Genomic DNA, 26491 nt, shown 5'->3' with positions numbered 1-26491 from the left:
AGGGGAGACAACATGCAAACAGTTGTTTACAAGCAAGACATATACAGGATACATTGAGGGTAGTCTCAGAGAGAAGGAAATGAGATTAAAGAGGATTGGTAAAGGTTTCTTGCAGAGAGTGGGACTTTGGATGAAACTTAAAGGAAGCCAGGGAAGCCAGGAGGTAGAGTTGAAAAGGGGGCACACTGGGGCAGCTAGGTGGTACAGTGGATAAAGCCCCAGCCCTGGATTCAGGAGGACCTGAGTTCAAATCCAGCCTCAGACGCTTGACACTTACTAGCTGTGTGACCCTGAACAAGTCACTTAACCCTCATTGCCCTGCAAAAAAAAAGAGAGAAAGAAGGAGAGAGAGAGAGAGAGAGAGAGAGAGAGAGAGAGAGAGAGAGAGAGAGAGAGAGAGAGAGAGAGAGAGGAAGGAAGGAAGGAAGGAAGGAAGGAAGGAAGGAAGGAAGGAAGGAAGGAAGGAAGGAAGGAAGGAAGGAAGGAAGGAAGGAAGAAAAGGGGGCACACTGCAGTCATGAGAGGACAATCAGTAGAAATGTTCACTTGGGAAATGGGTTGTCATGAGTGAGGAATAGCAAGGAGGCCAGTGTCACTGGGTCACAGAGAATGTAGAGGAAAGTAAGGTGTAAGAAGATTGAAAAAGTAAGAAAGGGAGATCCTAAGGGAAAAATGGCACAGAGTACTTGGGGTAAGCTGGGGCAGGAAGCAGTAGAGAACTAGAAGGATGCTGACAAAGCCATCCGAGAAGTGAGTCTGTGAATAAATCGTGTGGTCTGGGGAATTGTTACTGAACTACTGACATGGCTTTAATTGCAAAGATCTATTGTTAGGCCAGTAAAATGGCAATAACGCATTGTTTGTAAAGGTACATGTGGTACACAATTATAACCCACTTCACAATCCATATCTGTATTTACAGTAACAATCAGCCTACAACGGTGGTTAAGTATCATTAACCAAAGAGAAGTGCAACTCCCATATGGTTATGTTCTATGAAATTAACTGAGAAAGCTACTGGGAAAGTCACTGGGGATTTTCTTTTCATGCCTGATGATCATGTAGGCTGCATAATGATAACAATAACAACAGTAACTTGCATATGTGTGGCACTTAAGGGTTTACAGAGTATACAACTCAAAATAGCTCTGTGGGGTAAGTAGGGCAAGCATTATCTATCCCCATTTTATAGCTGAGGACATGGAGGCTTAGAAAAGTTAGGTGATTTGCTAAGAATTACACAGCTTTAAGTGTGAGGGTTAGGGCTTAAATTCAGGTCTTTCGGCACCATCGTTCTTTCCTCTACACCATACTTCCTGTGTCTAAATGCATGAGTATTTGGAGACACTTAGCCATTTGTCTATATAGCATAAGACATTTGCTTATTTCTAACAGTCTAGAGGTTTTGGTTTCATATATGAACAGACAGCCTTGGAATCACTTAGGCTTTTTTGGACCAGACCTATTATCTTCATTGAAATAGGAAATTACCAATAAGGAAATTCCCCTTATCAGTAAAGATTTGCATCTACTTTGTATCTTATCATTCCAGTGAGTTGCCCAGGTCACTGAGACATTAAGCAATTTGCCCAGGGTGATATACCCAGAACATGTCAGATGTGGAACTAGAATCCAGGTCTTCCTTTGTCCAAGGTAGGCTTGTAATCCATGATACCACACTGTTCTCACACACATTACAAATAATACCAGTATTCTGACCAGGAGTGCAATGGTAAATATTTAACAACCATCTCTCCAGAAAAGAAAAAAAGTACACACAATATATTTAAGTTTAAACTGCATGGTTTTTCCCCCCATCATTTTCTAAAGTCTAGGCAATCAACAAAATAATAAATAAAGCTCTGATTTGTAGGGTTTGCTATTTTTAAGGCATAAATGCTCAATGAAAACTTAACAATCAGTTCTTGTCAGCCAGTATGAGCTAGCTCTAGCACAACCCATAATTTTAGAACATGAATCCTCATGGTATATTCATGAAATTATTAGGAAAATCCATTAGTTCAAATAAGGTAAACTGACAGGTGATCAAACTGTTAAGTGGATGGGGAATGAATAGAATCCATAAACATTATTAATTCAGGTTATGACATAAAAACTTTCTTTTTTTTTTAAAGTGAGGCAATTGGGGTTAAGTGACTTGCCCAGGGTCACACAGCTAGTAAATGTTAAGCGTCTAAGGCCAGATTTGAACTCAGGTCCTCCTGAATCCAAGGCCGGTGCTCTATCCACTGCACCACCTAGCTGCCCCCATTTTTTAAAAAAGAAAACTGAAGGAAAAAGACCTTTTGAATTGGATAAATGAAAGCAGGTCAATACATCTAAATTTTGAATGGTTTTGTTTTACTGTGGTACACTTGACAATATCGTGTTGTCTTATGTTTATGTTTCTCCGTCTTCCCTGGCACTATTCTGCATGTATTTTTGTCTCCTTGACCTCCTTTCCCCAAACTTCTACACTAAGCCCTGAAATGCTAAGTTTGTTTTTATTGCCCAACCCATTTTGCTCTCTGTTTCCCAGATATTTTCTTCCCTTTCTCAACTTTAGCACTTTCTTTTGATCACACACACTGACTGAGTTCCAAGATCTAATTTCCCAGTGAGTCCACAAAGGCATGCTTTCTTTGGGAGAGGGTGCCCACCATGAAGTTAACCAGCTAGATGGCTGACATTTGATTGAGTTTTTGATTCCCAGAGCATAGCTAGGTATCATTCATCCACAGTGATTGCTAAGTTACCAGAGAATAACCTGTTTTTTTCCCAATACAAATTTTTAAGGCATGAGAGCAAATTAGTAGCTAAACTTTTTAATAATACAATCTCTACAATTTCATGATGCTAAATCTTATGAAGGTTAAATGATCCTGGATTGCCCCCGTAAAACAATAATATGCCATGTTGGAAGTAATCAGGTTTTCTCTCAGATTAGTCTGGCTCAGATCTCAGGTTCAGGTTTGGGCTTTTAGTAGGAAACAGAATAAGGTGTTTTATATTTACCTCTTTAATGTGCAGAAAGTCCTTGGCATCAAAGGAGATGGCAGTGCTTGGAACAGGGACGTCTTCATCTAGAGCTCCACAATAACTCACATTCGTTTTTACAGCAAATGCTACAGGTTTCGACTGGGGACAGAAACACATAGGGGAAAAAATAGGGAGAGAGAGGTACTGTAAGTTGCAACTTTTCAAATCAAAATGTTTTCTTTTGTGATCTGGCTGGATATGAGCGTAAATCAACACCCAGGGAGCAATCCCAAAAGGAATTCATATTCTCAGGCCTTCTGGAAAATCGGGAAATCTGGGGAGTTCACAATGAAAATGAATAAGGAATATATAATAGATCTCAAAAATGCTGAGGATTCAGGGCAAGGTACGCTAAAAGTGATCTAAAGGCTTCCCCAAGGGATCATTGAATATGTATAAAGTTATTGACAGGCCCTGTCCCAGAAAACAAATGCCAGCTTTGAAAGACTCAAGAACTCTGATCAATGCAATGCCCAACCTTGATTTCAGGAGACCAATTACAAAGCATGCTATCTACCTCTTGGCTGTTCCAGAATCCCACATACATAAGTCATTTTGTGCATCATCATACATCTGGGCAACCATAATTAAAACAAATCAGACCTTGAAAGAAATGATTAAAATCCATAGCACAGACAAGTTGGTCCTCATCGGACCTATGCTATTATGCTCACATCCATGATTGCCACTGGACAATGTGGCTGGACAGGAAGTGGTCATAAAAGAATTGCAAACAAGCTCTCACTGTCTCCTCCCTCAAGGTGCTGACCACCTACAACTTCCCATTTCTTCAGCTGATGAAGCAGATATGCTTACCACATTTATCTGCCTACTTCTCCTCCATCTTCCTTTTCCTCAGATATTTTACTGCTAAATGGGGGAGATGAGGAGAAATCCTGTAGGTAAATAGTTCCTGGCTGCTACTATAAATAGAGGTGAGCCTCAGGGACTCTCTCTGAGGTATGGGAAGGTCTGACATTTAATAATGTTCTATAACTCTTGGATTTCCTGTGCCTCCTCCCTGATCATGGCTGCACCAGCTTCAGGTCTTGACTTATATCTGTCAGAAACTGAGATGGGGGAAGGAAACAACATGAAAGAGCCAGAAATGCAAATAGAGAAACCAAGACAGGTGCAGATCTAAACTGCCACAAGGCCTAGTCTAATGGAGAGTAAAGGGGCAAAGTACAGAGTCCACTTCTAATGGTCTCTAAAATGGCTTTATGCTCCTCGTTGAGTTCGAAAACTAGGAAAAGCAAGTTTGATCCTGGCTGAAACAGCTAGGCAGCCAGTTTGCAAGTGACTGGCACTTCATAAGGCAAGCTCACAGAGGCTGTGTAAAAAGCGAAGAAGGGCTGGTACTGCAGGAAGCGATCACTTACCAAGGATATTATTCCTCTCTTTCAGGGGGGAAGGGATCCTACAGGCCTATAATCAGGTGCTTTATTTGGATGCTGGCAAAATGATCACCATTAGAAACTGGGAAGGTGGAGATGAGGCATTCATAGCCAGGTCCCACTGAACACCATGTCTTGTCTGAACCAGAGAGAAAAAAAATCACCTTTGCCCTTTCAAGTTGAATAGCTGCTTGTTGTTCTCTTTCCTGACGAATCGCTTCTCTATCCTCTTCCAATGATACATCTGAATCAGACGGTCTACTTGTATAGGAATCCGCTGAACCCTGCAAAGAAAAACATTCAGTAGAAGAGGACAATGAGAAGAATATTAAATTTTCAGAATCATAAGAGAAGCCAGAGGTGTGTTCTTTTCATTTGCATGAAAACCAGTGCAGAGAATGTTTGCTTTATTGTGGATTTAAATTTAGAATGTAAACTTTAGCAAGGCATCTGGGTAACTTTAAAAGGTAGCAATGCTGCAAGGGAAAATATTTTGACTAGACTAAATGCTAGGAAATATACTGCAGGGAAAATTATGCAATTTTAAATCTCAACATTTCTTGTTTTCTGATGTCTTTACATTGAGCAAGCATTTATCGGTGGAATTTGCACCTCACCCCATTCTTTCATATATATATATATACACACACATATATATATATATATACACACACACACATACACACATATACATGTGTGTACATGAAATAATTACATTGGGAAAAGAGATTCAGCTTATTACAAGGCAAATCCTAAGGGAAGGACTCAGGTTAATGATCACATATTAGTCAAAGTTTACAACAGAATATAGCAGGCTCACACACACACACACACACACACACACACACACACATATGCTGTGGCTTTGCTGTTTACATATCAACACTATATTCTATACAAAAGTATTTCAACTTGTCACTCAGCCTGCACCCAGTTCTGACAAGGCAATTGCAAAGCAGACAAACGTGTTTGGAACTGGGAACAGAAATATGCAGAGTCACACTCAGAAGGGGGTCAGCTCCACTGAGCAAGAGCAAAATCACACCCTAAGCAAGCCTGGAATCAACTGCTGGTTTATAACTGATAGTTTTAAAACAAGAAGAGATGAGATACCAGACTGTCAAGTGGGGGAAGGGAGCTTGGTGGGGGGATGGGGAGAAATCTGAAAGACTTACTTTCTCACTCCTAAAATGCCACCTTATTTTAAAGAGTGGCAAGGCTAGAACTTATATAAAATGATGAAATATGCATATACATGTGTATGTAAATGCAAGGGTAGAATAGAGATATCAATCTGCTTATATCTCTTTACTAAATTGATATTTTTTGAGTAGCTTTGCAATTTTTTGCTAAATATTAACAGTAGAAAATGACCAGTGTTCATGCATTTCACAGGCAGAAAAGGTCAATTTTCCCAGAAACAATTCAGCTTCCTTTGGGGTGGTCGATGCCTTAAAAAATGATAGGACAGGGGCAACTAGGTGGCACCAGCCCTGGATTCAGGAGGACCTGAGTTCAAATCTGGCCTCAAACACTTGACACTTACTAGCTGTGTGACCCTGGGCAAGTCACTTAACCCTCATTGCCCCACAAAAACAAACAAAAACAATAAAAATGATAGGATAGGACAGATGTTTAAATGGTGTCATGGTCCAAAACCTGCTAGGTGACAACTCTCACTCTCCCCCTTTGTAAAGTTAGAACCTGCTACTATAAACCTCTTAAAGGAGTTATTGTTGTTCAGTTGGTTCAGTTGTGGTTGACTCTTTGTGACCCCATTTGCATTTTCTTGGCAGAAATACTGGAGTATTTTCCATTTCCTTTTCTAGCTCATTTTACAGATGAGAAAAATGAGGCAAACAGGATTAAGTGACTTACCCAGGGTCACACAGCTAATGTCTCAGGCTGAATCTGAACTCAGGGCTTCCTGTCTCCAGGTCCAGTGCTCAATCCACTGTGCCACCTAGCTATACCTTTACATGAGTACCACCAAATATTTTGGTTTGCTTAGACAGAAACTGAGACAGTAATTCCATCACAGAGGTCTGGTACATTAACTTATCATAGAATAGTAGATATAGAACTGAAATGGAACCTAGAGGTTATCAGTTCTAAGTCCTTCATTTTACAGATGAGAAAAGAACAAAGAGTTTAAATGATTTGCCTAGGGTCACACAGCTAGTAAGCATCTGAAATAGGATTTGAATCCAGATCTTCCTGACTAGAAGTCCAATGCTCTAGCCACTACGCCACACTACTTCTCACAATTTGTGTCATTTATATTTATCGTATTTATCGTATTTTCCACCAAATTCTTTTTCTGATGCCTCATTAAAGTGAGATAGGGACCCTAAATTCCTAAAAGCAAAGTTAGCAGAGGGCAAGCTCTGACAGCACTTGATTCGAAGTCAGAAGACTCCAAGTCTAGTTATTGAACTCCTAACTAACTCTGCCACTATTTGATATGAGGCAAGTCATAGTCTCTTGGTTCTATAAAATGAGAGGGTTGACTTAGCTGACTTCTGAGGCTCCTTCCTTATTCCTAGCCCATAGGAAGCACTTAATAAATATTTGATTGACTGACTGATCTCAAAGTCCAGATGAACTAAGAAGAACATGCGCTCAGTGATCCCCTTTGTGCCTATGAGTCTACCTAAATTCAGAAAGATTTATCATTAGAAGGTAGTCTGTTGAATGATGTGGGGTTTATTTTTTGGCTACAGCAAATAATGAAGAGTTTCTAGTAAGATGTAGAGAAACTGCAACCTGTTGGCAAGGAGGTGCATCCACTCTGACAAAATCAGAAATCTAGGAGAGCTTTGAAGTATAAGCCTAGAGAACATGTCCCATGTCAAGGCAGATTTGGATAATAGGAATGCTCTCCAATCCATGTGCATCATGTGGCAAACTCTCTCCCCCAGTTAGATCATAAGTTCTTTAAGGGCAGAGATAGTTTCACTTGTCTTTGTGTCTCCAGCAATGTCTGGTACATTTCAGTCAGTCAGTCAGCTACCTTTAATCAGGGGCCTACTGCGTGCCAGGCCCTGTGCTAAGTTTTAGAGAAATCAGTCCATGTTCACAAGCAGCTCACTATCTACAGGGGGAGAGACACCATGAAAACAACTGTACAAACAAGACACATACAGGCTACAGAGAGGGTAGTCTCAGAGGGAAAGCCCTAAGAGTAAGTGGGACTGTGAACAGCTTCTTGCAATAGGTGACATTTTTTAGCTGGGATGTGAAGGAAGGGAACCAGTGAAGTGAGGAGGCAGAGAGGAAGGGGGAGGGCACTGCTGACAGGAGGACAGTCTGAGCTGATGGAAGTTTGCGTGGGAGAGTCAGCAAGGAGGCCTGTGTCACTGGATCACAGAATATGTGGAGTGGAGGAGACTGGAAAGGTGGGAAGGGACCAGATTAGCAACGACTTTAAAAGCCAAACAAAGGATTTTATAGCTGATCTTCAATAGAGAATTGATTGAATAGGGGGTTGAAAAAGTCAGACTTGCTCTCCAGAGAGATCAATTTGACAACCGTGGGGAGAATAGATTAAAGAGGAAGAGACTTGAGGCAACAGGATCAACCAATAGGCTACTGAAAGAGTCTAGAGAGTAGGTGATGAAGGCCCGCACCAGGGCGGTTACAAGAAGGGGCCTTGGGGCAGCTAGGTGGCGCAGTGGATAGAGCACCGGCTCTGGATTCAGGAGGACCTGAGTTCAAATCCGACCTCAGACACTTAACACTTACTAGCTGTGTGACCCTGGGCAAGTCACTTAACCCGCATTGCCTCACTAAAAAAAAAAAAAAAAAGAAGGGGCCTTGTACAAGAATATTATAAAGGTAGAAACAAAAAGGCTTGGAAAAGTGATGGGATATGGGGTATGAGAGAGTGAGGGGTCAAGGCTAACACCTAGGTTTTGGGTCTAGCTAATATAATGGTATCCTTGACATTAATAATGAGTTGGGGGTGGGGAGGCAGCCAGGTGGCACAGTGGATAAAGTACCAGCCCTGGATTCAGGAGGAGCTGAGTTAAAATACAGCCTCAAACACTTGACACTTAATTAGCTGTGTGGCCCTGGGCAAGTCACTTAACCCTCATTGCCCCACCAAAAAACCAAAATGTGTTAGGGAGAGGAAATGCTTTGGGGGGAAAATAATGAGTTGATTTTGGGGCATGTTGAGTTTAAGATATTGAAGAGACATCAAGTTAGAAATATATAATAAGTAGTTATGCATATGAGACCTCAGATGAGGGGTGAGGGATGAGGGCTGGACACTTTTAAATGTGATTTATTTGCATAGAGATGATAATTGAAAGCAGGGAAGCTAATGAGATCAACAAGAGAAATGGTATACAGAGACAAAAGGCCCAGGACAAAGTCTTGGAACATTTAATAATACTTATTGATTTACTGATTGACATTTTAAAAAGGTTCTTTAAAAAAAAGTCTAAGTTTAGATTATGTTCAACAAATTAAACTTGTTCACCAATTCTCTTAAGCAAATAGATAGTTATAGATATAGATATAGATATAGGTATAGGTATAGATATAGATATAGATATATAGATATATACACACGCACATAGACATACACATATTTTTAAAATCTGGGTCTACAAATCAGATATGTTTAAATGGGATTATTCACATTTTTAAAAGATGCTTTGTTTTAGCAAAATTTTCAGGCACATACCTATTGCACAAAGTTAGGAACACTTTTATAAAGTCCAATTAAGAATGAAAGGGAAGAAAGATAATAGGATTCTAGAGTATATATAAATAAATGTCCTATGATTTCATATTCTTTCAAAACTAAGGAGTGCTTTAATGGGAGCATGACGCATACAGCAAACCTGGTTCAAACTTTTGGGAGTAGCAGATGTGGGTATATTATGGGCATTAAAATGATTGTACAGCAGTAAGTTGAAAGAGATGCTGTTGCCTCATTTGGAGATCATGTATCTGCAGTTTACAAGAAAGTGGGTTGCCCCCCCCCCAATCAATGAGTCAAAAGCCTAAAACACCCAACCCACTATTGACAATGGGACTTGACTAATTTCCCAAACCTTCTTTCAACTTCTCAAATTGTGGCATGCAGCCTTCTCTAGAAAAATAGCTCAAAGCTGCCTAAATATTAACGTTTTTTGAGATGTGAACTGGGATGTAAGACCTTTTTTAATTGTTTTATGGATTCTTCTTCCAACTTTGTAGAATTTCTTTGAAGATTTCTGTTGATATATTTGTTTCTAAGAATTACCTCTAAAGAAGAACAAAACACAAAACAATCAAGGTCACAACTAGATGACTATGTGATAATCAAGGTGTATGGCAGATACATCTTGGTTCCCCTTTGAGAGAACTGAAGAAGTTAGTAGAGAAACTTGAAGGCTAGTCAATTCAACAAATATTTTTTGGAGTGGGTCAATGAGGGTTAAGTGACTTGTCCAGGGTCACACAGCTAGTAAGCGTCAAGTGTCTGAGGCCAGATTTGAACTCAGGTTCTCCTGAATCCACAGCCAGTGCTTTATCCACTCTGCTGCCTAGCTGCCCGTCAACAAATATTTTTGAAGGATTTACTACTGTGCAAGGTGCCAGGAAAGACATGCATTTAAGATAAACCATATTCCCTACCTTCGTGGAGCCTTTATTTAGTCTTCATATCTTCAGTGCCTAGCATGATGCTTAACACATAGAAGGCACTTAATAACTACTTGTTTGCCCAACGAGATTCTAGTGGTGGTCTAAATGGTAAGATTGTTACAAATGGTGGAATCATCTGGAAAGTTCTCTTTTAATTTTAATTCTAATTTACAGGATGGGGAAGAATTCAGCAGGCAAATAAGGAGGGAGGACATTTTAGGAATAGGGAATGGTGTGAGCAAAAGCACTGGGGTAAGAAAATGAAGGAGCCAAGGAGGGGGGTTGGATACGGGAAAAAGATTGGAAAATTAAAGATAACACCAATATTTCAAATATTGGGGGGGGGGGTGCCTGAGAGATGGGGGCAGGAAGAAACAAGAGGAGGGGAACAGATTTAAGGGCCTTTGTAGAAGCAGAATTAATGGAATTTGGTGAATGAATGAATACAGGGATAAAGAAGACATGATAGGTTAAGATTACAGATAACATCAAACTTTCAAAAATAAGACACTGGGCAAAGGAACCCAGAGAGAAATAGTGAAGACTTCAGGAAGAGTCATTTTAGGGGGAAGAAAGTGAACTTAGTTTTGGATGTTGAGGTTTGAGAGGCCAGTAGAACATGTAGGTGGAGATATCTTGTAGGCAGACTTGGAAGGAAGTAGTTCCTGCTTAAGATAAGGAAGCAACAGGATGAAAAATGAGGTCTGAAGGCAGAGAGATAAGATGAGAAATGGGCAGATTCACCTATTAATGTGGTGTGGCATTATTCAGTGTTGCTTCAGTGCTGCTTCAGTGCTCCATCAGCATGTAGATTTATATTATTCATTGCTCTGTGGTAGTGTGGACAAGAAGCTAAATTTAAGACTAAATTGGTGGCTTTTCAAATAATCAAAATCAGCTGGCCACAAAACAATGGCTTCTGCTCTACACATAGGATGAAAACAGCTGATCACTCAGAAAGCTCACAAGAAAACAGCAAGAGTTCCCAGAAATAAAACAGCTAAAATGCAAGATAAACCTTTAAAATTCCTTCCAATTCTAGTATCTTATGTTTCTTTTAAAGGAAGACAAACAGAATAAATGATTGCAAATGACTCTCAGTACTCCATGTCCTGCCCAGTGCCTGGTAGCACAGGTTGCCCCTCCATGCAATTTTGGTTCTTTTCCTTTTAGATGCAGATCAGGTGTATTATTCTGCATAAGGTCTTTCCTGATTTTGACCACCACCCCCTCTCCAACTGGTAGGGCCTTTCCTCCTAGACTACCTTATATTTAACTAATTTGTAAATACAGGGTGTCCTAAAAGCTTTAATAGCTTTTATCTGCTCTAAGATTTTTGGGACACCCTGTGTTGGTATTTATGAGCTTTATATTTGGGGCAGCTAGGTGGCGCAGTGGATAGTGTATCAGGCCAGAAATCAGGAAGACTCATCATCCTGAGTTCAAATCTGACCTCAGATACTAGCTGTGTGACCCTGGGCAAGTCATTTAACCCTGTTTGCCTCAGTTCCTCATCTGTAAAATAAGCTGGAGAAGAAAATGGCAAACCATTTCAATATCTTTGCCAAGAAAACTCCAAATGGAGTCACAAAGAGTCGGAAACAACTGAACAACAAAAAATATATTTATGCTATATATTTTTATATCTGCTTGGCTCCCCCACTAAAATGTAAACTCATTATGAATAGGGGTTATTTCATTCTTTGTATCTGTATCCTCAACACTGAACTTAGATCCAGGTTTATGGGTGCTTAATAAATATTTGATTGATTTATAACATTAATACATCAATACTTCAGTGAGCCTTTGATCTCAGTGATATGTGAACTCTTCATAACAGTATAAATCATCACTTCATCCCTTTTCATCACGAGAGGTTTGTGTCAATGTTTTTTACAAATCTTCCTTAGACAATTTATAGAACACACTAGATATTTCTCTAGGTCGTTTAGTATTCCATAGGCACCAGTGCAGAGCTCAGGCTATACTTCACTTAACCCTCTTCCTTTCATGTGAATAGTCCTCTTCCCTCTTATACACAAGTCATCATTAGTAATATACCTAGAAGACGGTAGGGAGGATATAGTGCTGGACTTGGATTCAAATCCATGTTTATAGGTAAATAGGTAAATAGATGGATGGATGGATGGATGGATGGATGGATGGATGGATGGATGGATGGATGGATGGATGGATGGATGGATGCATGGATGGATGGATGGATAGATGGATGGTTAGAGAGCTATGGATGAGATAGATAGATAGATAGATAGATAGATAGATAGATAGATAGATAGATAGATGATAGATAGATAGATAGATAGATAGATAGATAGATAGATAGATAGATAGATAGATGATAGATACACACATGTATAGATATAAACATGTATAGTCAGCTGTATAACTCTGGGCCTCAGTGTTGTCATCTGCAAAATGAAAAGAGTGGAAGCAATGACATCTAATTTCTCTTCAAGCTCTTAAGTCCTTTCCAGTTCAGGAGGAACGACCAAAGCTTGTGTATTGGTCACAAAGCCTTGGAACACCAAGGATCACCTCTATGCCACATGACAGGTCAGAGTAGTCCTTTAGTGGAGCCTCCCAAATCCCCAAAGAAATAAGTGACATTTCTGTAAGAATATGACCTAAAGTATTTGGGAGAGGGAGATTTAATATCAGAAACACACATGCCTCATGCTTTTCATGAATCTCCTTAACACAAGTCTAAGATACTTATTAGAATATTCCATTCTGTTTACTATCTTTTCTTACATGCTGGGAGAGAGAAGGGAGCTGATTTTAAATTTCCATAAGCTAAATGGATTGTATTGAATTTGGTTTTAGTTTGTGATTGTGAAACTTGGCAATGATAACATACTTTCTCTTACACCAACATTAGCTAGGTGGCACAGTGGATGGAGTGCTGGGACTGGAGTTAGGAAGACCTGAGCTCAAAACCTCAGCCTCAGGGGGGCAGCTAGGTGGCGCAGTGGATAGAGCATTGGCTCTGAATTCAGGAAGACCTGAGTTCAAATCCGGCCTCAGACATTTGATATTTACTAGCTGCATGGCCCTGGGCAAGTCACTTAACCCTTATTGCCCCATAAAAATAAAACACACACACACACACACACACACACACACACACACACACACACACACACAAACCCAGCCTCAGACACTCACTACCTGTGTAACTCTGGGCAAGTCATTTAACCCTGTTTGCCTCTGTTCCCTCATTTGTAAAATGAGCTGGAAAAATGGCAAACCACTCCAGTATCTTTGCCAAGAAAACACTAAATGGGGGTCACAAAGAGTCAGACACAACTGAACAACACTAATAAAAGCAACTTCAATGTGAGCTCCATTGAGATTAGATACCTTCCAAAACCTTGGTGAATGATATAAACTTCCCATGTGTACCTATTATTTTCTCCTGACTCCTCTATATCTGGTTAAATGCAATGAGGTTCCTGGATATTTTTCTCATTTCATTTTTGCAGTCTTCTAAAAAAAATTACTGTTAATATACAAGAACCACTTTGGTTATTATTTCCTCCTTGTAATTTGTTTCTTACTTCACACGGAAACACAAATAGTTCTTAGTGCCTTAGTTAAGAGTTCTGCCCACTTGGTTTTTGTTTGGTTTGGTTTGTTTTGGACCTAGAACATCCAAGTCTGGTATGGTAAGTCTTTCCATTGATGTACTATGAAACATAAAGTCTTAGAGAACTAGGAAGCCAGGTGGTACAGTAGATAGAGGCACTGGGCCTGGATTTAGGAAGACCTGAGCAAAAACCTTGGTCTTGGATACTTAGTAGCTGTTTGACCCTGATCAAATCATTTAATCTCTGTTTGCCTCAGTTTCCTCAACTGTTAAATAGAGATAATAACAGTACCTACCTTGCAGGGTTGACAGAGGATCAAATGAGAATATTTTAAGGCACTTAGCATAGCACCTGGCTATGCAGACACTATATAAATGCTTATTTCCTTCCCTTCTCCCTTCTCAGAGAACACCTGAGCACTGAGAGGTTGTGACTTGCCCGTGTTCACAAAGCTAGTCCTAGTTAGAGGTAAGGATTTGGACTGGGTCTGACTCTAAGGGCAACCTTCTATACACTACCACCGTGCACTTCCTCTCTTTTTATCCTCTACATCATACTTCTCTCTTTATATTAAATTGCCTCTCATCTGCGTTGTTACCCATTCCAAATGAAGTAATTTCCTTCAGGCAGTTAAGGGTCAGACTGAAAGCTAGAAAGCTTCTATTTCCTTACCAGAAGAAAATAGGCCAGAGAATTAGCCTTTTTGCTTCTGTTGTTTTCTGGTACTTTATTTGAGACAGAGACTTAAGTATTCCATTCATCACCCATCATAAAATACCAAAAATTATTTTTCAGCCCACAAGTTACAGACCTTGCCAGCTTTTCATGATTGTTTTTCAAGGTTTTTTTAGAATTTACATTTTAGACTTTTGAAGGCTAAACTAGATTCCACTTTCCCCACACAAGCACACACACACCCTACTCTCCCCTCATCAAAAAAGAATCTCAGTATTAGAACTGATTAAATGAAAACAAAGGAAAAAGAAAACTAGCTTAAAAGTATTGTGCAGCAAAGGGCTATAAAGCTGTGCATACCCTTTGACCCAGCAATACTACTATTAGATCTTTTTCCCAAAGAGATCATAAAAAAGGGAAAAGGACCCACATGTACAAAAATATTTATAGCTGCTCTTTTTGTGGTGGCAAGGAATTGGAAATTGAGGGGATGGCCATCAATTGGGGAATAGCTAAACAAGTTGTGGCATATGAATGTGATGGAATACTATTGTGCTGTGAGAAATGATGAGCAAGCAGATTTCAGAGAAACCTGGAAGGACTTACACGAACTGATGCTGAGTGAGATGAGCAGAACCAAGAGAACACTGTACACAGTACCAACAACATTGTGTGTTGATCAACTGTGATAGACTTGACTCTTCTCAGCAATACAATAATAGTCCAAGGTAGTTCCAAAGGACTCATGATGGAAAATGCTCCCCAAATCCAGAAAAAAAGAACTATGGAATCTAGATGGCAAATCGAACCATACTATTTCTATTTTTTTTGTTGTTTTTCTTTTTTGAGGTTTTTCCTTTTTGCTCTTATTCTTCTTTTGCAGCATGAGTAATGTAGAAATATGTTTAATGTGATTATACATATATAACCTATATCAAGTTGCTTGCTGTCTTGGGGAGGGCGGAGGGAGGGGAGGGAGGGAGAAAAATTTGAAACTAGAAATCTTATAAAAACAAATGTTGAAAACTATCTCTACATGCAACTGGAAAATAATAAAATACTTTTATGGAAAAAAGTATTGGGCAGTATGCTATAATGAAAGGAACATAGGACTAGGATTCTGGAGACAGAACTGACAAATTTGAGAGTTCAAAGGCAACCCAGGGGCTGTGTGGGCCAGCACAATTCAGGGCCAATCCACAAAAGTAATCCCCACTAAGCATATCCAGCAAGTAGTCACCCAGCTTCTTCTTAAAGACTTACAAAGAGGGGCTATCTACTTCTTCTCAAAACATTCCATTCTATTTTTGTAGAGCTCAAATTATTAGGAAGTTGGTTTTTTTCCTTCTTACTTCAAGCCTAAATTTGTTTTCTTACAATCTCCCAGACTCCAGGTTCTGCCCTCTGGGACCAAAGAGAACAAGTTGAATCCCTTCTCCACAAGTCAGACCTTCAGATACTTGATACCAGCCAGCAATTTGCCTTAGGTTGTGTCCTCTCCAGGTTAAATGTGCTCATTCAGTTCCTTTTGTCTACCCTCATATGTATGATAAGACCTGGGCTCCAGGCCTGGTTCTGCCTCTTACCAGTTGCATGCTTTTAAGTAAGCCACTTTTGAGCTTCCATATCCTTTGTGAAACTAAGTATAAGCAGAGCTGCCTTTCCTGCCTCATGTACCAATCATAAGAACCAAATGATTTAATGCATATAAAATACCTTTAAAGCTATAAAACACATATAAATGTATAAAACATATATATATAAATGTAAATTATTATTAACATCTCAATATTTTAAAAATATAATCAAGACATAGATCAGACAGGTGAGAAACCTATGACTTGAGGGTAAAGGTAGCAGTTTCAGAGATGTGTTAAGTGTACTAGGTGACAAGAGAATTTTCTGTAAAACTCTACATAGGTCCTAATGAGTTTGATGTTGTTCTTTGGTGCCAGAATGAGTTATGGTAGCACTCATCTATCATCCCTGATATCTGGGAAGGGGAGGTTGGTTGATCTCTTGAGTTTGGGATTTCTGAGCTACAGTAGGGTTAAAGCCAAATGGATCTCCACACTAAGTCCAATATGATGACTGGGAGCCACCAGGCTGCCTAAGGAAGGGTGAACCAACTCAAATCAGAAAGTGGAGCAGGTTAAAGTGATCAATATTGGCATCAAACCCATGAGCAGTGGTTGTACTTCTAGTCTGGGAAAAATAGGGAGACCCAATGTCCCCTTCCCCTTCCCAAAAAGGCACACTGGGAGGTAGAGTGCCTTCACCACCACCACCACCACCACCAAAAAAAAAAAAAAAAAAAGCACATTGGGAGGCATCAAAATGAACCCTCTTAGATATTCTGAGGCATTTGGTTTTATAGCTCAAGTACAGTGCAGACCCTAAGGCAAAACTTTTCATACCCCTTACAAATAACTAACAAGTATTCCTCTCTTCATTTCAGTACTTTTCCTCCTTCCCAAAAGGTGTCTAGTAGTTGCCCAGAGGCCATTAATACCACCAATACCATGTTGGGACTCTCTCCAGTAAGCTCAGGCTAAGGATTGAGATCTTTCCTGATTCCAACTTCCTTATCAAAATGTAAAATTCAGTTATGCCTGACTCTTTGTGACCCCATTTGGGGTTTTCTTCGCAAAGATACTAGAGTGGTTTGCCGTTTCCTTCCCAGGCTCATTTTACAGATGAGGAAACTGAGGAAAACAGGGTGAAGTGACTTGCCCAGGGCCACACAACTGGTAAGTGCCCCAAGCCAGATTTGAACTCAGGAAGATGAGACTTTCTGATTCTGGGTGAGGTACTTTATCCACTGTGCCATTTAGCTGCCCCAGTAACTGGCCAGCAAATCCAATTAATGTGAGCTAAGGCATTAATGACTGATAATGGCATGCTGTGCTTCCTTCCTCAAGTAAAAGCTGCATTTTAAAAGTGATTTTCAATGATTTAATCAAAAAGGAATAAATTACATAGAAATTTCTGGCACTTTGGCAAGGCTGGGTTGAGGAGAGCTTTCTGAACAAGGGGACCTTTTAAGGCTTCTTAAATTGTTCTACCTACAGACGAGGTTTCCCCTGCTTAACACCTCTGCAGCTCCTTCCCACTTCACAGGGGCTGATAAAAATCTTCCTCTGTGCTAGGAAGTAGGGCAGTGAAAGTTCAATTTCATTCCTAAACCCAATCAAGCTCTATAAATTGTGCAGATACGGCTGTCAAATATAATGGTCTCAACTGTCCACACAATCCCACAATACTCCTGTTCACTTAATTTACTCACAAACTTAATATATCCAAATTTAATTTTTTTTTGGGGGGGAGGGCAAGGCAATGAGGATTAAGTGACTTGCCCAGGGTCACACAGCTAGTAAGCATCAAGTGTCTGAGGCCAGATTTGAACTCAGGTCCTCCTGAATCTGGGGTCAGTGCTTTATCCACTGCACCACCTAGCTGCCCCCTAAATTAAAATTTTATCATCTTTTCCCCTAATCTAACTTCTTCCAAATGCTGTAAAGGGTGAATGCTTTTTGTTTTGTTTTGGATGAGGCAATTGGGATTAAGTGACTTTCCCAGGGTCACACAGCTAGTACGTGTAAAGTGTCTGAGGCCGGATTTGAACTCAATTCCTCCTGAATTCAGGGCTGGTGCTTTATCCACTGCACCACCTAGCTGCCCGGACACTCCATACTCTTAATACCATTCTTTACACCTATGGTCCCTTCCACATCTGAATCTGAATGTATGGCTTTTCTCTTGCCTCCTGTCTCTAATCAGTTGCTAAGCCTTCTTGTTTCTATTTCTCTCTCTTCTCTCTATTCCTTCCTCCATAGTCTGATGAGTACCACATTACTTCATTCTTACCTGGACTCTTGCAATAGGCTCCCAATAAATCTCTCTGCCTCTTCTTATTAGGGGTAGCTAGGTGGTACAATGTATAGAGTGGTGGGCCTGGAGTCAGAAGACCTGAGTTCAAATCCAGCCTCTGAGACACTTACCAGCTGTTTAACCCATGGCAACTCCTAACCACTTAATCACTGTTTGCCTTGCTTTCCTTATCTGTAAAAAGAGGATAATAACAGCACCTACCTCTCAGAGTTGTTGTGAGGATCAAATTAGATAATAATTATATGCCTGGCACACATTAAGCACTATATAAATGTTAGCTGCTATTATTATTAAGTTTCTTTCATAATGTTCCTCTCTACCTACTCAATATGCTCCAATCAAACAGGCTCACTCCCCTGTCCTCATTTCAGCTCTTTATATTTCCTTTGCCTGCAATGCCCTTACTGCCCCCTCAATTTCCACTTTTTGAAATCCTACCCATCTTTTAAAACCTGGACCCAATTCTAGGTCATTAGACTTTTACCTGATTAATCAAGCCAGAAATGACCTTCCCCACCCCACTCCCAACTTCACATAGTACTTTATTTGCATTTTTCTTATGCTAACTATGTTTGTTATTATCCACTTCAATTCCATAAATATTTCTTGATATGGCATGAAAAACAATATTAAGCATCTACTATGTGTCAGAAATTGTGCTAAATGCTGGTGATGAGAATAAAGACAGTCCCTGTCCTTAAGGAGCTTACGATGGAATGGGGAAAGACAATACACAAAAGGAAGCTGAAAAGAGGGGAGTTGTGCCAGAGGGGACTCCGGAGGGGTATGATGAAGATGATGGTGGGAATCCAAAATGGCAAATGAAGAGATGGTTGGGATTTGGAGCCTTCTATAAAGGAAGGCTACAGGAGGGAGTTTTTTGCTTCGCTTTCCAGCCCTCCAATCAGAGAGATAGAAGCAACTGAGCATCCAGATGAGCAGCAAAACTGAAGCAGTCTCCATGTGACGAGTTATCTGGTGATCAATATATTTTGGACCCCTACTATGTGCAAGAATATAATCTAATGTGAATGTAATGTGCCAGGAAAATTTTAAAAACAAAATAAGTGGGGCAGCTAGGTGGTGCAGTGGATAAAGCACCAGCCCTGGAGTCAGGAGTACCCGAGTTCAAATCTGGCCTCAGACACTTGACACTTACTAGCTGTGTGACCCTGGGCAAGTCACTTAACCCCCATTACCCCGCAAAACAAAACAAAACAAGCCAAAATAAGACACAGTTCCTACTCTCAGGTATCTTTTATGTAAAGGGATAATTCAACAGTTATACAACTATAAGGCAGAATTTGAAAAATGCAAAACTGAAGCCCAGAGTATTAAGGGAAGTTTGAGGGGAGAGGGGTCGATCGTGTCCTGTGTAGGAAGGGAAAAGGGGGAAGCAGAAGACCAAGAAAGTCTTCATGGGCTAAGTGGTATGACAGGTAGTCTTGCAGAAAGGATTTCAACTGGTGACAACAGGGAAGTAAGAGGGAGGTATTTCAAACATTCAAGAAGATAGGAGCAAAAATATGAACACAGGAGGAGGCAGAAGAAGAAAAGGGGGGAGAAAGCAGTTCTTGGTGTTTGGAATATAGGGTTATATGGACGGGTATAGTGAGAGATGGTCAAGAAAGGTAGGAAAGGGGCAGCTAGGTGGCGCAATGGATAGAGCATAGACGCTGGATTCAGGAGGACCCGAGTTCAAATCTGGACTCAGACACTTATCACTCACTAACTGTGCGACTCTGGGCAAGTCACTTAACCCCAACTGCCCTGCAAAAAAAAAAAAAAGAAAGAAAGAAAGAAAGAAAGAAAGAAAGAAAGAAAGAAAGAAAGAAAGAAAGAAAGAAAGAAAGAAAGAAAGAAAGAAAGAAAGAAAGGTAGGAAGAAGGGGCAACTAGGTGGAGCAGTGGATAAAGCACTGGCCCTGGATTCAGGAGGACCTGAGTTCAAATTTGGCTTCAGACACTTGATACTTACTAGCTGTGTGACCCTGGGCAAGTCACTTAACCCTCATTGCCCCACAAAAAACAAAACAAAACAAAAGTAGGTAGAAATCAGATCAGGAAAGCCACCAAATGTGGGAGTAAAGAGTTTAGACTTCATTAGGAGGCAATGGAGAACCGCTAAAGGGTTTTGAGCAGGAGTGATATGATTGAAATGAAACTCAGGATCATTATTCAGGTAATGGTGCAAAATTGGACTAGAGAGGGTGAGTGGAGATAGGAAAACAATTTGGGAGGCTGTTAAAACTATCTGTAAGTTTATATCTACCAGACTATAGTTTTCATGATTATAGAAACCATACATAGTAGGTACTTAATAAACATTTTAAAAATTGAATGATGTTGAAAAAAGAGGAGAGATAAGAGGCTTCCTAACCCTACAGCTAGGAACTATTAAGCTGAAATAAAATGCTCACTCTTACACTTACAAGGTAGAGAGTGCTTTTATATAAGTGAAAAGATTCCACATCTTTAACTAAAGAAATTGTTTAAAAAAACTCATAGAAAAGGCCAAGGTTAAGAATTTCCTTCAATAGAGCAATATATTTTATTACTTTTCGTTAATGTTTACATTATAATAAAGTCCTATTTGTTTGGGCTGTGTATGGTATGGAGCAGAGAGTAAGGATATCCAATCTTAATAAAAGTGAATTATGGCAGGACAGCTAAGTGGCTCAGTTGATAAAGCACTGGCCCAGGATTCAGGAGTACCTGAGTTCAAATCGGGCCTCAGACACTTGACACACTTACTAGCTGTGACCCTGGGCAAGTCACTTAACCATCATTGCCCTGCAAAAAAAGTGAATTATGGAATAAAAATGAAATGCAATTTTATTATTTTCAAGTATATATATTAACTTGAATTAGGATAGAATGCAATGGCAAGTAAAAAATGTTCTGGGATCCTGCTTTAATGGACAAAAATAATTCATAATTAGCAAAATAATTATTTATATGCAATTGATTGTTTCAGAAGTGTTTAAAGCAGCCTGTTCTCTGAAATTGGGTCAGAGACTCCCCGTATAATCTTGTTGACATTTTTCACTCATTTAGCACTTGTGAACAGGCTTGTGTGCACGCGTGCATATAGAACCAAAGTAAACTTGAGTGAGTCTCCCCTCAAATCATAATCAATTCCTAATTAATTAAGGTTTTATGATAATAGTTTTATTTACTTTATTAAAAAAATTAAGTCCACCTAGAAGTAGTCCTTCCAAACATCCCCAGTTCAACACTCAAGCTAATTAATCTCCTGATTGCAGACATGCATTTTTGTACAAACTCACTTTGAGTCTAGTCAGGGGAAGGAGCCCAGCAATGGGGCAGCCAGGACATGAAAAGGAAGAAGGAATTTAGCAAAGCAATCTAGAGAGAGGAAGCTAAATTTGTATTAAGCATTTAAATCTCCCTGGCCCTTTGGAGGAAGAAGTTGAGATGGAGGATAGGAACAGAATTGCAAGGTAAGCATGTAAAAAAGAAAAGCTTATAGCAGATGGTTGGGGCAAAAATAAAGGGGCCTCTGAGAGGCCACTAGGAGGAATTATTACAGTAACCAGTGTACTAAACCTTCTTTGTTCTGTGGCCCTGCATCCCTCCAATCGCTGACACTTAACTCCTATCTATGGGTTTAGTTCTCATTCACTCAAGCTCTGGGACTGATCCAGCAATCCAGGTCAAAAAAGAAAAAAAGAAGAAGAAAGGCCTCATCACTTCATAGCTCAGAAGGATCAGCTTCAGGTCTGGCTTCTTCTGGGCCTTGTACTTTGGATCTAGGTGTTTGGGCTCAGTGAGTAGAACAAGGAGACTGACAAGCTCCCATCATAAAAGAATCCTGTCTGAAGTTGTTTCTTGTTGCACTGTTTTCTTCATCATGGATCGTCCCAACAACTGTGCCGATCTTCCCAATGTTGGATTGTTCCTACAAATTCTTGTCAGGGCCTCCCTGGCCTTTGTAATTGTTTACCCCCTTGAACTCTGAATTAATCTGGCATGGTATTCTGCTTACTCTTCCTGAACAGGATTTGAACCATGCCTTCTTTTCTCAGAAAAGTTATTTCCCTGGGGCTCTGTTGGTGAATTTTAGTCCCATTCTCCACAGGAAACCGAAATTCAGTGCCAGTAACAGGCTTCTTCTTGTCTTGTACCTTCTGATTAACCTCCCTCAACCAACACCTTATATTGTGTTTCCATGCCTACTTTCCCCATACTTCTGTCCCTTTCTAGTTCCTCTGAGACTGGGGTCCTGCCTTATGCTCATCAGTATTCCCAGCACCTGGAATGCATCCTTGAAGGCCCAGGCCTTGTGGTTAGTGCCCTAATTGTCAGTCCTGGCTATGCCTTGCATGGTCCGGGCTTGCTGCCAGCTGAGTGGCATATTGTTGAGCAGAATCTTGGCTGAACATGAGGAGTCAGGAGATCAGTGAAATTCCAGGTTTCAAGGTATTACAAAGTGAGAAGTGTAAAAACTGCAATTCAAGCACATTATTATTATTAAATATATGATAATAATTATCTTCCACTGAGGTCCTACTCTGATGCTTTATTTCAGCATAGCAATCATAGAACAAAAGTGACCGTGGGTTCCAAGAGACTATACCAGCACCCCAGAAGATCTGGAGGGTCCAACCCAGATGTAGAGACTTAGAATTTCCACTAACCCTTCTAGATAAATGTGGAACATCTCATCACCAGAAGGATGACTACTGAAAGAATATTTTATTTTTCTTTTGGTCATAGCCATTTGTGAATCTGGTGAGGTGTAGAAAGGTTGCAACTTGTATTAGCAAAAAAAGTATCCCCACTGATGAAATTACAGATCTTTGAAGTAAATATTTATTTGATTTATCTCTCCTCATCTCACGTCATTCATACGTCTTCCTTATCTATATCCTCCACTCCTGTCTCACTTGAAAAGTAGCTCTTCTCCTTGCCAAGGCAAACCATGATTCGTGTCCTACCTATTATCCCCTCCTGACTTCTCCAATAAATTGGACCTACTACTATCCCTACTCTTTCTCTTGTCTTCAATCTCTCTCAATCTCCTAGTTACTTTGCTGCTACCTACAAATACGTCTGTGCCTCCCCCTCATTAAAAAAAATCCTCATCTGGGGGCAGCTAGATGGCGCAGTGGTTAAAGCACCGGCCCTGAATTCAGGAGTACCTGAGTTCAAATCTGGCCTCAGACACTTGACACTTACTAGCTGCGTGACCCTGGGCAAGTCACTTGACCCCCACTGCCAAAAACAAGAAAAAGAAAAAAAATCCTCATCTGATCCAACCACCCCCTCTAGCTATCATTCTATATCAACCTCAGCCCCAACCATGACCAAACTCTTTGAGAAAGTTATATAGAATGTATTTCTACTTTCTCTTCTCTCTCTCTCTCTCTCTCTCTCTCTCTCTCTCTCTCTGTATATCTGACTCTCCCCTAAACTCAGCAATTTAACTTCCCACATCACCATTCAATTGAAACTGCCTTCCCCAAACTTAGCAATGATCTCTTAATTGCCAAATTTAATGGCCTTTTCTCAATCCTGATCTTCTTTGACTGTTGTAGTGACTTCTCTAGGTGACCTTTGATCACCTCCTATATCCACTCTTGTCTCTAGTTTTTTTCCCCTCTTCTCTCTCATACTTCTCCTCTTTGCCTGACTGCTCCTTTTCAGCATCCTTTGCTGGTTTTTCACCCATGGCACATCCACTAATCATTGGCATACCCCAAAACTCTATCCTGGACCCACTTCTCTTTTTCATCTACACTATCTTAATTGGTGATCTCATCATCACCCATGAGTTCAGTTATTATCTTTATTCAAATGATCCCAAGATCTACATATACAGCCTGGTCTATCTGCTGGGCTACAGTAACACAATTCTAACTACCTTTTGTACATCTTGAGATGAATGTCCCATAAGCATCTGAAACTCAACATATCCAAAATGAAAATCAATGTATTTCTCCCCAAATCCCGCCCTCTTCCAAACTTCCTATTACTATCAGGGTCACCCACCATACTCCCAGTCACTCTAACCTGAAATTTCACTCTTCTCTTTGACCCCACACTCTCACTCATTCCATATATCCAATTCATCACCAAATCTAGCTGTTTTTACCTTCATAGCATCTCTCATCTATGTCCCCTTCTCTCCACTCACACAGCCACAACCCCACTTCATGCACTTGTCGCCCCTCATCTGGACTATTACAGTTGTCTTTTAATTAGTTTCTCTGCCTCAAGTATCTCCCCACTCCAGGATAACTTCCACTCAAATGCCAAGGTGCTTTTTCAAAAGTGGATGTCTCACTGCATTATCCCCCTGCTCAATGAATTCCAGTGGCTCCCTATCACTTGCAGGATCATACATAAAGCCTTCCATTTTGCTTTCACTCCTTTGGCACAGCCTTCGGGAACCCTGTGGCACATTTTGAGGGTGAGGATCACCAATAGTATGTCCTTGTTAAACTGATCAAATATATTCAACATGACAAGCTGAGATCACAGGATCATAGATTTGTGTTATCAGGGGCTATTATGCCTTGATGACTACCAAGATTAAGCATATCTCCTATCAAGTTTTAAACACTTCAAACTCTCATCTGAATAATACTTTGGTCTTATTTGGATTCTTTGTGTCAGAATCAATTTTCAGTTAGCACTGGGTGCCCTTCTAATTATGGATATTCATAGTTTAAAGAAAAGGGAACAAGAATACTGGCATGACCTGCTTTGAGAAAATCTAATATATGTAGTTTTAAATTTAAGAAATAGCTGGCCAAAAGTTGACTTGAAGAGAAATTATTTGGAATCTAGAATGTATTTTCCCATAGAAATAGGGTGGTTAGATTCTCAAGCTATCTCATAGAATCCTAACCAAACTATCAAGTATAAATCAGTAGAATTACAGAATGTTTACTAATATGGCTATGGAAAAACTAAATAGGGCTCCAGTTTAGTGCCCAAGCACTAAACTGTACTAAACTGTAGAACTGGCATGGGATTAGGGTAAGGGCATGCTGGAACCAGTTTGTACCGGTTCTCAAGAACTGATTGTTAAATTTTTCATATGAACAATTATACCACAGAAATGTGTAAATGGTACAAATAAGGAGTTGATTTATTTTTTGTGGATTTTCTAGAATCCTTGCCTCCAATACTCATTTTTATCTGCCTAGCACAAAAGCAGGGACTCCTTCAGCTCCAAACTGCTAGTGTGCTTAGGGCATGGGGTATTGTAGAAGAGAAGCAAGGGGACTTGAGAAAGCACAAGGACCTAATCTCTAGAGTATCAGAGTGCCAATTTTTAGAGGGCTGAAGTCTCCTTTTCAGAGAATATTTTGTTATAGGTGACCTTCCAAGTGACTCTATCCTGGTATTCTTTGGGCCTAAGGGTTGGCCTGCCTTCTCTTTGACCCACTGATACTATTTGTATCGTCTGACTAAAGTTTCTCTCTGCTAGGAAACTAAACAGTGGGCTTTCCTAAAGGCTACTAATTATGTAGTGGAGTGGGCTCTCATACTATTTTGATAGTATCATAGAATTTGAGATTTGGCCTGTGGCCACCTACTCCAGACCATACCTGAAAAGAATCCAGGCAGCTAGGTGGCACAACGGATAGAACATCAGGCCTGGAGTTAGGAAGACCTAAATTCAAATCCAGCCTCAGATACTTATTAACTTTATGACTCTGAGCAAGGCACTTAACACCATTTACCTCCATTTCATCCTGTAAAAGGAGAGAAAGCTGGCAAACTACTCCAGTATTTTTGCCAAGAAAACCCCCAGTGGGGTCACTCCAACCCATAACTGAAAAGAATCTCTATTACCACATAACTGACAAGTAGTCATCTCTAGTCTCTGTTTGGAAAGTTCCAGTGACGGAAAATGCACAACCTCCTAAGGCAGCTCATTCTACTTGTGGATATTTTCAACAGTTAGGATCTTTTCCTTCACATCAAGCCTAAATTTGTCATTTTTCAACTTCCACTCATTCTTCCTGGTTTTTCTCTGGGGCCAAAAATAATAAGTCTATTCCTTCTTCAAAACAGAGGTCTTTCACCTACTTTGATGCAGTTATTGTGTCCTCTTCTCTAAGCTCATCCCCATTTTCTTCCACTGATCCTCTTTCATGGACTCAAGATCCTTCACCCCCCTGGCTGCTCTGTTCCAGCTCCTCCCTCATTGCTCTTCATCATTGGCTACATGCTTTGATTTCCCCCCCCTCAAAAACAAAACAAA

At 40.2% G+C, this 26491-nt stretch overlaps 1 protein-coding gene across 5 annotated transcripts in view; it reads right to left on the bottom strand.

Annotated features, from left to right (window-relative positions):
- CACNB4 (calcium voltage-gated channel auxiliary subunit beta 4) overlaps positions 1 to 26491 on the bottom strand; it is a 351173-nt gene that overhangs the window by 62263 nt on the left and 262419 nt on the right. For all 5 annotated transcript variants that reach the window (XM_043992572.1, XM_043992573.1, XM_043992574.1 and 2 more), the window contains 2 exons: positions 4601 to 4720; positions 3016 to 3138 (listed from right to left, as the gene is read on the bottom strand). In XM_043992572.1, the coding sequence (XP_043848507.1) occupies positions 3016 to 3138; positions 4601 to 4720 (243 nt within the window). The remainder of the gene's footprint in view (positions 1 to 3015; positions 3139 to 4600; positions 4721 to 26491) is intronic.

Source organism: Dromiciops gliroides, chromosome 3 (assembly GCF_019393635.1).
Source record: "Dromiciops gliroides isolate mDroGli1 chromosome 3, mDroGli1.pri, whole genome shotgun sequence".
In the NCBI taxonomy this organism is placed as follows: domain Eukaryota; kingdom Metazoa; phylum Chordata; class Mammalia; order Microbiotheria; family Microbiotheriidae; genus Dromiciops; species Dromiciops gliroides.
This window is presented reverse-complemented; position numbering and strand designations above follow the sequence as displayed.